This window comes from Salvelinus namaycush, unplaced genomic scaffold, assembly GCF_016432855.1.
Source record: "Salvelinus namaycush isolate Seneca unplaced genomic scaffold, SaNama_1.0 Scaffold654, whole genome shotgun sequence".
In the NCBI taxonomy this organism is placed as follows: Eukaryota; Metazoa; Chordata; class Actinopteri; order Salmoniformes; family Salmonidae; genus Salvelinus; species Salvelinus namaycush.
Genome location: NW_024061369.1, coordinates 87,068 through 104,318, shown reverse-complemented (window position 1 = coordinate 104,318; position 17,251 = coordinate 87,068). Strand labels below are relative to the sequence as shown.

Below are 17,251 nucleotides of genomic sequence, written 5' to 3'. Positions count from 1 at the left end.
GTAGAATGTTTTAACATTGTAGTAGGAGTATTTTAATGATGTCACAATGTAGAATGTTTTAACATTGTAGTAGGAGTATTTTAATGATGTCACAATGTAGAACCCTAAACGTTTGTCCCCTGTTCTATTGATTTCAACATGATATGGATATTAGCCTCAGGGGATAAATCTAGGCTCTGAATTGAAATAGTATTTATGTGATTAACATAAACACAAATAAAGTGTTGCGTTTCACTTCCCGCGTTGGCGACCTACTTGAATCAAACTGCAACACTTCAAAATGTGGCTAGCTGTTTTCTACAAATTGATCTCTAAACAGTGATGTACATTATTCCCACATTCCGTGTGGTGTTTGAGCTGTTAGTTTTAACAGGACGTGAAACCCCCTCTTGCGCAATTGATTTCAACATGATATCGTTTAATAGTGATGACAAATAAGTGTTACGTTTCTCTTCGTTCTGAGGACCCCTAAATTTAAATGCATCACTCCAAAATGTAGCTGACTGTCTTCTGCAGATTGTCCTCTAACCAGTGAGGTGAAAGATATCTCCCATTTCCATGTGTTTTTTTTAGTTGTTAGTTTCAACAGCACATACAACCTGATTTCCCCCCTAATCGATATCAGTGATTTATTGCTACTTGTCAAAACAACAGCGTTTTTGGCGCTTGTGCAGTTTATAAGATGCTCGTTTAAAAAAATACAAGTAATATGATTACTATTGTGGAACATGTTTGTAGATAGACATTTTATGTTGAGGTTTTCAATATATCACAAACTGTTTCTGCATATTGGTTATTGATTTTTACAAGTTAAAACTGTTTTGACATTGGGAAAATGTTGTTGAAAAGACATTGAAAATAATAAGCCCGACGTCCAATCTACGTTCGGTTGTTGAAAATACTTATTTTTCAGGTGATTGTTTCAATGACTTCAAAGCAACTCAATTTCAACTGACTTTCATTCTATGCATATGGATGCAGTATAGAAAAATGGACTTGGACTAACTTATGAACAATTTTATTAACAATGAACAGTTTTATTAACAATGAACAGTTTTATTAACAATGAACAATTTTATTAACAATGAACAGTTTTATTAACAATGAACAATTTTATTAACAATGAACAATTTTATTAACAATGAACAGTTTTATTAACAATTAACTATTTTTTAAACAATCCTACATCACTCCAGTTTTTACACACAGTATTTCTTTACAACATTCAAATGCTAATTGTCTTTATTCCACTACTGAAGAAGCATGACTCAAATCACCTCATATTTCAAACATTCAGCCTGACAAAAGTTTAATTATTCCATGCCTCACCACTAAGTTAATTATTGCCAATACATATTAACAAATTGGTGTACATTTGGTTTTTATATTTTCATAATATTTCAATGTAATGTAACATTTAGTAATCACAATTATTTATGAGACTAACTGAATTTTATTGGCACAATTATATTGTTTATTAACAATGTAGTAAAACAAGCTTGTATTTCTGGTTGGATATTACATTCTATTCTTACTATTTTAATCAATGTCATTTCCTTAGAATGCTCATTAGTCTTTCAGTTTGTTATTCTATATTTTTAATCCTCTCATGTGTAACTCTGTGTTGTATGTATCAAACTGCTTTATCTTAGCCAGTTTTAAAGGAGAACTTCTCAACTGGTTAAATAAAAAATAAAAATGTAAATCTGCGGCCTCAAATCAAATGTCATAAAGCCCTTTTTACATCAGCAGATGTCACAAAGTGCTAAACAGAAACCCAACCTAAAACCCCAAACAGCAAGCAATGCAGGTGTAGAAGCACGGTGGCTAGGAAAAAACTCCCTAGAAAGGCAGGAACCTAGGTTGAAACCTAGAGAGGAACCAGGCTATGAGGGGTGGCCAGTCCCCTTCTGATTGTGCCGGGTGGATTTTATAAGAGTACATGGCCATTAAGGCCAGATCATTCTTCAAGATGTTCAAACGTTCATAGATGAACAGCAGGGTCAAATAATAATCACAGTGGTTGTAGAGGGTGCAACAGGTCAGCACCTCAGGAGTAAATGTCAGTTTGCTTTTCAAAGCCAAGCATTCTTTTATTTTTTACCCCTTTTTCTCCCCAATTTAGTGATTTCCAATTGGTAGTTACAGTCTTGTCCCATCGCTGCAACTCCCGTACGGACTCGGGAGAGGCGAAGGTCGAGAGCCGTGCGTCCTCCGAAACACAACCCCGCCAAGCCTCACTGCTTCTTGACACAATGCACGTTTAACCCGGAAGCCAGCCACACCAATGTGTCGGAGGAAACACCGTACACCTGGCGACCGTGTCAGCATGCATGTGCCCAGCCCGCCACAGGAGTCGCTGGAGCACAATGGGACAAGGACATCCCAGCCAGCCAAACCCTCCCCTAAACCGGATGAAGCTGGGCCAATTGTGTGTCGTCTCTCGGTCGCGTCCGGCTGCGGCACAGCCCTGTATCGAACCAGTATCTGTAGTTAGCTGAGCCTTCTGAGGTCGAAACAACAGGTAAGGTAGAGAGAGGGTCGAAAACAGCTGTTCTGGGACAGGTAGCACGTTTGGTGAACAGTTCAGGGTTCCATAGTCGCAGCCAGAACAGTTGAAATTGGAGCAGCAGCACAACCAGGTGGACTGGGGACAGGCAGGAGTCATCAGGCCAGGTAGTCCTCAGGCATGGTCCTATGGCTCAGGTCCACCTAAAGAGAGAGAGAGAGGAAGAGAGATGGATGAATTATAGGGAGCATACTAAAGATCTCACAGGACTCCAGAGAATTGTGTGACCTCTCACCTCTCTGGCTGTAGAAGTGTTCTTCTTAACCAGTCTCTCAACAGCTCTCTGACTGAGCTCCACCCTCACTGGGTCTTCAGAGGAGAGGAAGGCTGAGGAGGGATGGATGGATGAATGGATCAATCAGTCAACAAGTCAGTAATATAAAGAGAGTGTTGATCAACTTAAATGTCCATCTCCCACCCATGGAGAGACCTATATACTGTATCCAGGGTTGGGTAGGTTACTTTCTAAATGTAATCTGTTAGTTACTAGTTACCTGTCCAACATTGTAATCAGTAACATAACCTTTGGATTACCCAAACTCACTAATGTAATTTGATTACTTTCTCCTCAAGAGGTTCAAGTTAGTACCACAGTCATAAAATCTATAACCTTAACCACACTGCAAACCCTAATGATGGTTCTGGTCATGGTTGGGGTCAAACAGAGTTCAAACTGATCTTCAGTCCCTCAGAAACCACCACTAGAATGTCTGATTACTTTCAGATTACTTTCCCCTTAAGAGGCACATAAAATCTGATTTAACTTTAACCATACTGCTAACCCTAATGCCTGACCTTAGATATTTGTTTTCATGATTTTTTTACAACGTAGCGCATTTTGACTGCAGCTGTCCCTTCTCGCGGAAATCGATCAGTTCTGCGGAGCTATATCCAACAAAAGTGTCATACCTCTCGTGCTTCGCAGAGCAGCGCAGAGCTGTTGTGAAGAAAGTTGTCAAGGAAGTGAGTTTGTGTTTATACAGGAACTCCCCGCCCTCACCTATCTTAAACCAATCATGTCAATGCGGAGCTATATGTGGCCTTCCGCATAGATACAAAAATTTGAGAGGCACACAGCAAATGCGGAACGGAGCTGAATTTGGCCTCTGTATTCCTCCGGAGACTCCGCTTCCTTGACTAATTCCTTCACAACAGCTCTGCAATAAGTATGAAAACTTCGCCATGGTTTGCTGGACAAAACTTATGGGGGAAACGAATGCCGTTTTTGGAGGGTTTTTTGGATAAACACTGAAAATAAGGTCTGTAGTAAACACAGTCTTAGGAGATCTTATATGTTTTGTTTGTTTTTGTTTTACCTTGTCTGGATCAATCTGAATGTTCCCGGCCGCGATGACGTATCCCAGAAGTGAGATAGTGGAGCGATGAATTTCACACTTCTCAGCCTTCTGACAAACAACTGGTTCTCCAGGAGACGCTGAAGAACTTGTGGGACGTGGAGAACATGCTCCTTATTAACTGAACTGGAAAAGACAAGGATGTCGTCAAGGTAGACAAACACAAACCGGTTCAACATATCACAGGGCACATCATTGACCAGAGCCTGGAATACTGCGTGTGCGTTGGTCAGTCGGAATGGCGTAACCAGATACTCGTAATGCCCGCTAGCTGTGTGAAAGACTTGTCTTCCATTCGTCTCCTTCCCGTATCCGAACCAGATGGTTGGCATTCCGAAGGTCCAACTTCGAGAATACAGTCGCCCCCTGGAGAGGCTTGTGAGCCGAGGAGAGGAGTGGTAGCGGTTAAGGCCCTGGTAGTCGTTACACGGGAGACTTGTGTCCTTCTCCACAAAGAAGAACCCTGCTCCCAGAGAGTCCTCAATGTACCCGTTGTCTTGGTTTCCGGACCAGACAGGGAAAAAAGCTGCCCCGAGGCGGTGTAGTACCAGGCAGGAGGTCAATGGCACAGTCATAGGGTCGATGCGGAGGAAGAGATGTGGCACGGGCCTTGTTGAAAACCTCCCGGAGGTCCTGGTACTCCGCTGGAACGGTGGAGAGATCCGAGGCTTTACCCAAGCCCGCAGGAGGACGTCCTGGGGCGGGCTGCGCCGCCTTGAGGCAAGGCACAGAGCAGAACGGGTTCCAACACAGGATTGAACCAGTAGCCCAGTTGATCAAAGGGTTGTGCCTCTGGAGTTATGACAATCCCAAAACCACAGGTGCATGAGGAGATTCAATGAGCAGGAACTGCATGGACTCACTGTAGTTACCTGACACTCGCAGGTTGATAGGAATCAAACCGTGAGGGACCCTGCCAATAGAGCGTCCGTCCAATACTCTGACGTCCATGGGAACGGAGAGGAGTTGTGTGGAGATACGCAGCTCCGACACCAGGGTAGTGTCCATTAAGCTCTCGTCGGCCCCAGAATCCAGAAGCACCTGGAGAGATTTAGACCGGTCACCCAACAACTGGATAGCATTTTTTTTTCACCTTTATTTAACCAGTTAGTTGTTAGTTGAGAACAAGTTCTCATTTGCAACTGCGACCTGGCCAAGATAAACCATAGCAATTCGACACATACAACAACACAGAGTTACACATGGAATAAACAAAACATACAGTTAATAATACAGTATAAAAAATAAAATAAAAAGTCTACATACAGTGAGTGCAAATGAGGTAAGGTAAGGGAGTTAAGGCAATAAATAGGCCATGGTGGCGAAGTAATTACAATATAGCAATTAAACACTGGAATGGTAGATACTGGGGTGCAAAGGAGCAAGATAAATAAATAAATACAGTATGGGGATGAGGTAGATAGATGGGCTGTTTACAGATGGGCTATGTACAGGTGCAGTGATCTGGGAGCTGCTCTGACAGCTGGTGCTTAAAGCTAGTGAGGGAGATTTGAGTCTCCAGCTTCAGTGATTTTTGCAGTTCGTTCCAGTCATTGGCAGCAGAGAACTGGAAGGAAAGGCGGCCAAATGTGGAATTGGCTTTGGGGGTGACCAGTGGGATATACCTGCTGGAGCGCGTGCTACGAGTGGGTGCTGCTATGGTGACCAGTGAGCTGAGATAAAGTGGGGCTTTACCTAGCAGAGACTTGTAGATAACCTGTAGCCAGTGGGTTTGGCGACGAGTATGAAGCGAGGGCCAACCAACGAGAGCGTACATGTCGCAGTGGTGGGTAGTGTATGGGGCTTTGCTGACAAAACGGATGGCACTGTGATAGACTACATCCAATTTATTGAGTAGAGTGTTGGAGGCTATTTTATAGATGACATCGCCGAAGCCGAGGATCGGTAAGAGTAGTGATGCTGAACGGGCGGGCAGGTGCGGGCAGTGATCGATTGAATAGCATGCATTTAGTTTTACTTGCATTTAAGAGCAGTTGGAGGCCACGGAAGGAGAGTTGTATGGCATTGAAGCTCGTCTGGAGGTTAGTTAACACAGAGTCCAAAGAGGGGCCAGAAGTATACAGAATGGTGTCGTTTGCGTGGAGGTGGATCAGAGAATCACCAGCAGCAAGAGCGACATCATTGATGTATACAGAGAAGAGAGTCGGCCCGAGAATTGAACCCTGTGGCACCCCCATAGAGACTGTCAGAGGTCCGGACAACAGGCCCTCTGATTTGACACACTGAACTCTATCAGAGAAGTAGTTGGTAAACCAGGCGAGGCAATCATTTGAGAAACCAAGGCTGTCGAGTCTGCCAATAAGAATGTGGTGATTGACGGAGTCGAAAGCCTTGGCCAGGTCAATGAATACGGCTGCACAGTAATGTCTCTTATCGATGGCAGTTATGATGTCGTTTAGGATCTTGAGCGTGGCTGAGTTGCACCCATGACCAGCTCTGAAACCAGATTGCATAGCGGAGAAGGTACGGTGGGATTCAAAATGGTCAGTAATCTGTTTGTTAACTTGGCTTTCGAAGACCTTAGAAAGGCAGGGTAGGCTAGATATAGGTCTGTAGCAGTTTGGGTCTAGAGTGTCTCCCCCTTTGAAGAGGGGGATGACTGTGGCAGCTGTCCAATCTTTGGGAATCTCAGACAATACGAAAGAGAGATTGAACAGGCTAGTAATAGGGGTTGCAACAATTTCGGCAGATAGTTTTAGAAAGAGAGGGTCCAGATTGTCTAGCCCCGCTGATTTGTAGGGGTCCAGATTTTGCAGCTTTTTTCAGAACATCAGCTATCTGGATTTGGGTGAAGGAGAAATGGTGGGGGCTTTGGCGGGTTGCTGTGGAAGTGCCGGGCAGTTGAAAAGCATGGACAGCCGTAGAGAAATGCTTATTGAAATTCTCAATTATAGTGGATTTATCGGTGGTGACAGTGTTTCCTAGCCTCAGTGCAGTGGGCAGCTGGGTGCTCTTATTCTCCATGGACTTTACAGTGTCAGTTGAGTAGGGGTAGGGGTAGCCAGGTGGAATTATAATATCACATGACACAAGGACCTTAAGGGACATACATACACTTACAATTCTAACAGATTTTTTTGTTAGTAGAGTATTTAATTGTCTTAAAATACTGTTCAATTTATTTTTGTAAGGTAAGAAAATGTGGTGTTTTGTTTGTAAATTTACATTTGGGAATATGAAATTTGGCCAAAATAATAATTAAATTTATTACATAAAATTGTTTCAACTTATTTCTATCGTAGGTAAAGAATCCAAGCAGTACATCTCTCCACAATAGTGTAACATCTTCATAAATGTGTTCAATTATAAATCTACTGATGTCTTTCCACAGATTCCTTACATGAATACAAGGCAAAAGAAGATGCAACACTGTTTCTGGCTGGTCATTACAAAAGGTACCATTTGAATTTATGTTGTTTTTTTAACTTCATATAGTGGTTGGCAGGATAATATTTATGAATAATTTTAAAGGAAACTTCCTTCATTTTTGTTAACAAGTAGGTATGTGTGTAGCAACATCCAAACTTTTTTTCCAACAGATATTATCAATAGATCCGTTCCAATAAGGAATATACGGTATAGATACAACATCCTGCTGAAACAAGGCTCGTATCGCTCTGTTGTTGAATGGACCAAAAGAGAAACAAATCTTTCCTACTGATGTGTCACGGATCGCTAGGAGTGGCGAGTGTGGAGTCAGGCGCAGAGAGCAGTGCTTTCAATGAATACGTTTATTTCAGCTGGGTCCAGCCAACAACCAGGCAAAATGACCAATAAACCGATAAGTCCCTCAACCAGGGGAAATAACGGACAGCCACCACGTAAAAACAATAATACACCACTGACATAAAGGATAAGCCCGCACAGCAGCAGGCGGGACCTGGGGGTTTAAATAGCCCCTAAATAATAACAAATAAGATACAGGTGAAAACAATCAAGACAAAACCAACAAAAAAGAAAAAGGAATTGGTGGCAGCTAGTAGACCGGTGACGACGACCGCCGAGCGCCGCCCGAACAGGGAGAGGAGCCACCTTCGGTGGAAGTCGTGACATGATGAGTCAACAGGGGTAATCGTAGGTATGTCCTGAGGGTCTTGACACATTTCTGAATAATAAAGCAACGCCCGAGGGAATAACATCTAAAATGATTGTAACATGTTTAGGTGTTACAGGGACCTTGTGAAGTGATCAGGGCGGCAGGTAGCCTAGTGGTTAGAGCGTTGGACTTGTAACCGAAAGGTTGCAAGATCGAATCCCCGAGCTGACAAGGTAAAAACCTGTCGTTCTGCCCCTGAACAAGGCAGTTAACCCACTGTTCCTAGGCCGTCATTGTAAATAAGAATTTGTTCTTAACTGACTTGCCTAGTTCCAAGTTGTAAGTCGCTCTGGATAAGAGCGTCTGCTAAATGACTTAAATGTAAATGTGATCAGACTTCCTTATAACTGAGTAAAAGACCCTCTGCATTTACCAGTTGTCTCACCAATAGGATATTATTTAGGAAACAATATTCTAAAAACAAATAAGTATTTTCATACAACATGTCCCTATTATTTCATATATAATATATGTGCGGAGTAAAATGTACCAGTTGTCTCACCAATAGGATATTATTTAGGAAACAATATTCTAAAAACAATATATCCCGATTATTCCATATATAATATATGTGTGGAGAAAAATGATGCTTGTAAATGAAGGACCATGACAAGAAAACCTGCCGATGAAAAGCAGAAGGTTTCACTGGAACTTTGTCAATATTATAATTACGAACCAACATGAAGTTAAGGCCACCAAAAGTAGAGAAGACATGATGAGGAATAAAATTCCACTTGATTTTATAAGTATTATTTAAGGTAGTAAAGTCCAGAAAATTCAGCCCACCATACTCATAAGTGTTCATTACAACAGTTTTCCTACTGTAATGGGTACGGTTTACTAGGATATTAACTCAGTAGCACAGACTAGGTCCATATGACGTTGAGAAATAGTGAATTGTGGGGAGTTTAGAAGATACCCTGGAAATAAGTTAATAAATACGTAATAACGCAAAAACACAACTGTTTGTACTTAATAGGAAACCAGATCGTGACGACAACTAAGTTACTAAGTCTTTAACCACACAGTGTTGTTACATTGGTGAGTAAAAACTCATGCTTCCTACACTTTAACATTTTGTCTGAAAATAAAATATACATTTTACTCAACTGCGTTACCCACTCCAGTTAGCAAAAAGCAATGTGGGGCTTTAAGGCAGTGATGTTAGTGTGACGTATAATCTAGTGGACGGAAAGCTTCTTTCAACAGCAGCAACAGTTCGTCAGCCACCTCTGTAGCTTGCTAGACAAAATAGACGAACCAATAAAGCTCTTTAGACGCTTTCGTGGATATTAGCAACTGTGTTTGAAACATTCTATCGTCTAGTTAGTTATCCGATTTAGATTCATATGTACGGTGTTGTTGTTATTAGTCAGCTAGAGGGCTGGTTAAGTTAGCATTAGCCTAGCTAGCTAACATCCCCGACCATGAGCTCACCAATCTACTCTCCCCCTGCTACAGAAGAGGAGGTCTGCTGGACTGAGAAAGAAGCTCTCGTGAAAGAGGAGGAGGAAGAGGAGGCTATTACAATACAAAAACAAGTAGAGGGTGAGACTGTTACAGTGAAAGAAGAAGAGAAAGACGTTTCAGTGAAAGAAGAGGAAGACGCGTTCAGAGTGAAAGAGGAGGAGGATGTTACAGTAAAAGAAGAGGAGGCAGAGAAAGAGGAGGCTGTTACAATACAAAAACAAGTAGAGGTTGAGGCTGTTACCGTGAAGGAAGAAGAGAAAGACATTTCAGTGAAAGAAGAGGAGGAAGAGAAAGAGGAGGATGCAGTTTATGGAGTGAAAGAGGAAGAGGGGGAGATGACTGTCACATCGAAAAAGGAGGAGGAAACTGGATATCTGGGCCCGGTTTCCCAAACGCATCTTAAGGCATCCAATGGTTCTAACGAACTTAGCCGTAAGATGGTTTTGAGAAACCGGTCCCTGATTAACACTAGTAAGTACTGTCTTAAAAACAGAGGCACAAACTCTGCAGTTGTTGAACTGATGTGTGGTGTTAAAGGGGGAATCTGCAATTACTACATCCATATTGGGACTTTTAAATTATTTGTTTATAGCCATTGATTCTTGAAGAATATAACACATGCCTCATGAGCTTAGTTCAACTGTTGTACCCCATCAGATCCCCAAGTAAGTTATTTTTACTCCAATGTTTAGAAACAATGTAAACCAACACTGTATAGCCTCAACATAGTTAAAACTATCATGTTGATATCATGGATGGTCAGTCCTTGCATCCATAGTCTGTCTATGAATTTGAGAGTAGTTACATTTCTCCAGCCCCATCCTCATCTTATTACCAAAACAGTGGTGCAATGACAGCTTTGTTATTGGTTGAACTGCAGGTTGATTGATGTGGCTTTTTTAAGGGGACAACCTAGGATTTAAACAGCTGAGGGATGGGGGCTGGAGAAATGTAACCACTCTCAAATTCATAGAGAAAGCTATTGTAGCAACCTTAACCCAACACCTAGGGACCTCGTCAAGAAGTTCAGACATCTTGGCATAACAGTTATAAGGTGTTGGCTTGACAGTCGCTGGACCCAGGTTTGAGTTCAGCTCAGGGCTACCCCCCAAATTCACTACACTATGAATACAAGGACTGGCCATCCATAAGGTCATAATGCTAGTTTTAACCAGATTTCCAGGCTATACAGTGCTTTATTACAAACAGTGGTGTTATACAAGCTTATGTTTTGGTTTCTGGTGGGGTAATACAGTTGAAACATTTGAGGCATTTATAAGTTATATTCTTCAAGAATCAATGGTTATATAGTAAATTGGTCTTTCTATAACTGCCAGTGTACATTTCATTTGGGGGTCAAATTGTTAGAGCTGTTGATAAGTCATTGTATAATATTCAGCCAATTTTTTTAGGGCTGACCGTAGTCTACTGGTCGATTGTTCTGTCGATAGGCCGTTTTTTTGACAGTGATTTATTTTCGTAGGGCAGTCGCAAATACGCTATATATACAACATTTTGTGGACACCCCTTCAAATTTGTGGATTCAGCTACTTCAGCCACATCCGTTGCTGTCTATATCACACAGCCGTGCAATTTCCTTGTTTGCGTTCAAACTCCTGACTGGTACTTTTGAGGAAAATAGGCAGTGTTCTCAACTCAAACACTTTTCTAAGGGATTTTCTGACGATTAGCTTAGCAACCACGTGACACGGGATCATTCAACAGTCTAGATTTACCAGGTTGTTACTTTTTGTTGGGTTCTCATAGGCTTTACAATTGTTGTTTTGATTGTTGCTTGAACAGTCGCTAAGATAATATTTGGTTGTGATAGTTGCAAAATACCTATTTTGGATGCAGCAGTTGTTAGCTTGAATGCTAACGCTCATTGACAGGCTGGTAGCAAAGTTAGCCAAAGAGCATTTTCCTCAAACATGATATTAAGCAGGACATTCAAACGAGCCTGTGAAATGCACTCAAAATGTAAATGGATTATAATCCAAAGTAGTGTGAAATGCACTCACAAGCAACCTGGAAATGGAGGCTATTTTTGCTGTCAGCCTATGAGAACTCCCCTGAGTTTTCCCCCATGGTGGTGAGTTAGTGAAGAGCAACAGAGTTTAATGTGAGTTTCCTTGAGTAGCATCCTGATCTTGCTCTGATAATGTGTGGTAATATTCAGAAAACATTGTGAAAAACTAAAATCTTCGCTCACTATTTTGTCCCAAGCAGATATACTACAACTAGATAACAGATATACTGCGACTAGATAACAGATATACTACAACTTGATAACAGATATACTACAACTAGATAACAGGTATACTGCAACTAGATAACAGATATACTGCAACTAGATAACATATATACTACATCCATAACTAGATAACAGGTATACTGCATCCATAACTAGATAACAGATATACTGCAACTAGATAACAGGTATACTGCAACTAGATAACAGATATACTACATCCATAACTAGATAACAGGTATACTGCAACTAGATAACAGATATACTGCGACTAGATAACAGATATACTGCAACTAGATAACAGATATACTGCATCTAGATAACAGGTATACTGCGACTAGATAACAAATATACTGCAACTAGATAACAGGTATACTGCATCTAGATAACAGATATACTGCAACTAGATAACAGATATACTACAACTAGATAACAGATATACTGCAACTAGATAACAGATATACTACAACTAGATAACAGATATACTGCAACTAGATAACAGATATACTGCATCTAGATAACAGATATACTATAACTAGATAACAGATATACTACAACTAGATAACAGATATACTGCAACTAGATAACAGATATACTGCATCTAGATAACAGATATACTATAACTAGATAACAGGTATACTACAACTAGATAACATATATACTACATCCATAACTAGATAACAGATATACTACAACTAGATAACAGATATACTACAACTAGATAACAGGTATACTACAACTAGATAACAGATATACTGCAACTAGATAACAGGTATACTACAACTAGATAACAGATATACTGCAACTAGATAACAGGTATACTGCAACTAGATAACAGATATACTGCAACTAGATAACAGGTATACTACAACTAGATAACAGATATACTGCAACTAGATAACAGGTATACTACAACTAGATAACAGATATACTGCGACTAGATAACAGATATACTGCAACTAGATAACAGATATACTGCAACTAGATAACAGATATACGGCATCTAGATAACAGATATACTGCAACTAGATAACAGGTATACTAGATAACAGATATACTGCAACTAGATAACAGATATACTGCATCCATAACTAGATAACAGGTATACTGCAACTAGATAACAGATATACTGCAACTAGATAACAGATATACTACATCCATAACTAGATAACAGGTATACTGCATCCATAACTAGATAACAGATATACTGCAACTAGATAACAGGTATACTACATCCATAACTAGATAACAGGTATACTGCGTCCATAACTCGATAACAGATATACTGCAACTAGATAACAGGTATACTGCAACTAGATAACAGATATACTACATCCATAACTAGATAACAGGTATACTGCATCCATAACTAGATAACAGATATACTGCAACTAGATAACAGATATACTGCAACTAGATAACAGATATACTACAACTAGATAACAGGTATACTGCGACTAGATAACAGATATACTGCAACTAGATAACAGGTATACTGCATCTAGATAACAGATATACTGCAACTAGATAACAGATATACTACAACTAGATAACAGATATACTGCAACTAGATAACAGATATACTGCATCTAGATAACAGATATACTGCAACTAGATAACAGGTATACTACAACTAGATAACAGGTATACTACAACTAGATAACAGGTATACTGCAACTAGATAACAGATATACTGCAACTAGATAACAGATATACTGCAACTAGATAACAGATATACTGCAACTAGATAACAGATATACTGCAACTAGATAACAGATATACTGCATCTAGATAACAGATATACTGCAACTAGATAACAGGTATACTACAACTAGATAACAGGTATACTACAACTAGATAACAGGTATACTGCAACTAGATAACAGGTATACTGCAACTAGATAACAGATATACTGCAACTAGATAACATATATACTACAACTAGATAACAGATATACTGCAACTAGATAACAGATATACTGCAACTAGATAACAGATATACTGCAACTAGATAACAGATATACTGCAACTAGATAACAGATATACTGCAACTAGATAACAGATATACTGCAACTAGATAACAGATATACTGCAACTAGATAACAGGTATACTGCAACTAGATAACAGATATACTGCAACTAGATAACAGATATACTGCAACTAGATAACAGATATACTACAACTAGATAACAGATATACTACAACTAGATAACAGGTATACTACAACTAGATAACAGGTATACTACAACTAGATGACAGGTATACTGCAACTAGATAACAGATATACTGCAACTAGATAACAGATATACTGCAACTAGATAATAGGTATACTGCAACTAGATAACAGGTATACTACAACTAGATAACAGGTATACTGCAACTAGATAACAGATATACTACAACTAGATAACAGATATACTACAACTAGATAACAGATATACTACAACTAGATAACAGGTATACTACAACTAGATAACAGGTATACTACAACTAGATAACATATATACTACATCCATAACTAGATAACAGATATATACTGCAACTAGATAACAGATATATACTGCAACTAGATAACAGATATATTGCAACTAGATAACAGGTATACTGCAACTAGATAACAGGTATACTACAACTAGATACCAGGTATACTACAACTAGATAACAGGTATACTACAACTAGATAACAGGTATACTACAACCAGATAACAGGTATACTGCAACTAGATAACAGATATACTACAACTAGATAACATATATACTACAACTAGATAACAGATATACTGTAACTAGATAACAGATATACTGCAACAAGATAACAGATATACTGCAACTAGATAACAGGTATACTGCAACTAGATAACAGGTATACTGCAACTAGATAACATGTATACTACAACTAGATAACATATATACTGCAACTAGATAACAGGTATACTACAACTAGATAACAGGTATACTGCAACTAGATAACAGGTATACTACAACTAGATAACATATATACTACATCCATAACTAGATAACAGATATACTACAACTAGATAACAGATATACTACAACTAGATAACAGGTATACTACAACTAGATAACATATATACTACATCCATAACTAGATAACAGATATACTACAACTAGATAACATATATACTGCAACTAGATAACAGATATACTGCATCCATAACTAGATAACAGATATACTACAACTAGATAACAGATATACTACAACTAGATAACAGATATACTGCAACTAGATAACAGATATATTGCATCCATATCTAGATAACAGATATACTGCATCCATATCTAGATAACAGATATACTGCATCCATAACTAGATAACAGATATACTACAACTAGATAACAGATATACTGCAACTAGAAAACAGATATACTACAACTAGATAACAGGTATACTGCATCCATAACTAGATAACATATATACTACAACTAGATAACAGATATACTGCATCCATAACTAGATAACAGATATACTGCATCCATAACTAGTTAACAGATATACTACTACTAGATAACAGATATACTGCAACTAGATAACAGATATACTACATCTAGATAACAGATATACTGCATCTATAACTAGATAACAGATATACTACTACTAGATAACAGATATACTACATCCATAACTAGATAACAGATATACTGCATCCATAACTAGATAACAGATATACTGCATCCATAACTAGATAACAGATATACTGCATCCATAACTAGTTAACAGATATACTACTACTAGATAACAGATATACTGCAACTAGATAACAGATATACTACATCTAGATAACAGATATACTGCATCTATAACTAGATAACAATTATACTACTACTAGATAACAGATATACTACATATTGGTGACCAAGAGTCGTCTGCTTCGGGTTTCAACAACTGTAATAACTTATTTTTACAATCATCTATTTTACTTCTGTGAAAAAATAAGACTAAATATGACTGTTGTTGCTCACTTGACTGTTAATAAAATAGTCCGTTTTTGAAAGCTTTTCAACATTCATTACAGATGTAAATTGTTGTACACAATCATGGGCATCACCTTTAGCTCATATAAACAGTGGATTTTTGCTGTTGTGGACCTTTAACCATCTGTCTGACTTTGTTGTTCACACAGGAGAGAGACATGACAATCGTGGATCCTCTGGGGAGCCTCAAAAACATAATGAAGCTGATGAGGCAGAGAAGAGTCCCCCCAGATCAGAACACCTCAAGAAACACCAGCGGAAACACACAGGAAAGAAATCTCACCACTGCTCTGACTGTGGGAAGAGATTCACCTCTTCAACAGACCTTAAAAGCCATCAGAGAATCCATACAGGAGAGAAATCTAATAGCTGTGATCAATGTGGGAAGAGTTTTAGTGTTACACGCAGCCTGAAAGCACACCAGAAAACACACACAAGAGAGAAATCTTATAGATGTGATCAATGTGGGAAGAGTTTTGTTACATCTAGCATTCTGACTATACACCAGAGAACACACACAGGAGAGAAACTTTATAGCTGTGATCAGTGTATGAAGTGTTTTACTACATCTAACCAGCTGACTATACACCAGAGAATACACACAGGAGAGAAACCTTACCACTGCTCTGACTGTGGAAGGCGTTTTGTTTCTTCCCAATATTTAAAATCACACAAGAGAACACACACAATAGCGAAACCTTACCACTGCTCTGACTGTGGAAAGTGTTTTATTTCGTCACAATATTTAAAATCACACCAGAAAACACACACAGGAGAGAAGCCTTATAGCTGTGATCAATGTGGGAAGAGATTTAGTCACTCAAGCAACCTGATGGTACATTTGAGAACGCACACTGGAGAGAAACCTTATAGCTGTGATCAATGTGGAAAGAGTTTTACTTCATTTAACCAGCTGACTATACACAAGAGAACACACACAGGGGATAAACCTTACCATTGCTCTGACTGTGGAAAGAGTTTTGTTTCGTCCCAAAATTTAAAATCACACGAGAAAACACACAAAGGAGAGAAGCCTTATAGCTGTGATCAATGTGGGAGGAGTTTTACTCACTCAAGGAACATGATATCACACCAGAGAACACACACAGGAGGGAAACATTAGAGCTGTGATCAATGTGGCAAGAGTTGCTCTGACAAAACATCAGAAAGTACATACATGAAGGAGTTGTTTCATGATATCAATGAAATAATGTCACAATATAGAATATTTTAACATTGTAGAAGGAGAATTTTAATGATGTCACAATGTAGAATGTTTAAACATTGTAGTAGGAGTATTTTAATGATGTCACAATGTAGAATGTTGTAGAAGGAGTATTTTAATGATGTCACAATGTAGAACCCTAAACATTTGCCCCGTGTTCTATTGATTTCAGCATGATATGGATATTAGCCTCAGGGGGAAAATCCAGGCTCTGAATTGAAATAGTATTTATGTGATTAACATAAACACAAATAAAGTGTTGCGTTTCAC

The 17,251-nt window shown here is 39.0% G+C and overlaps 1 protein-coding gene across 1 annotated transcript; it reads left to right on the top strand.

Moving 5' to 3' along the window:
• Positions 1–5,804: 5,804 nt before the first annotated feature.
• On the top strand, positions 5,805–16,994 carry LOC120042322 (gastrula zinc finger protein XlCGF17.1-like). Its single transcript, XM_038987135.1, has 2 exons — positions 5,805–5,829; positions 15,960–16,994. The coding sequence occupies exons 1-2, from the start codon at positions 5,805–5,807 to the stop codon at positions 16,877–16,879; spliced, it is 945 nt and encodes a 314-aa protein (XP_038843063.1). The 3' UTR covers positions 16,880–16,994.
• The last annotated feature ends 257 nt before the right edge of the window (positions 16,995–17,251 follow it).

Bases quoted from the DNA above. Each gene is read 5' to 3' on its own strand.
- LOC120042322 (XM_038987135.1), top strand. From the start codon at position 5,805: ATGACATCGCCGAAGCCGAGGATCG. The intron at 5,830-15,959 runs GTAAGAGTAGTG...AACATAATGAAG, and splicing joins ATCGCCGAAGCCGAGGATCG to CTGATGAGGCAGAGAAGAGT.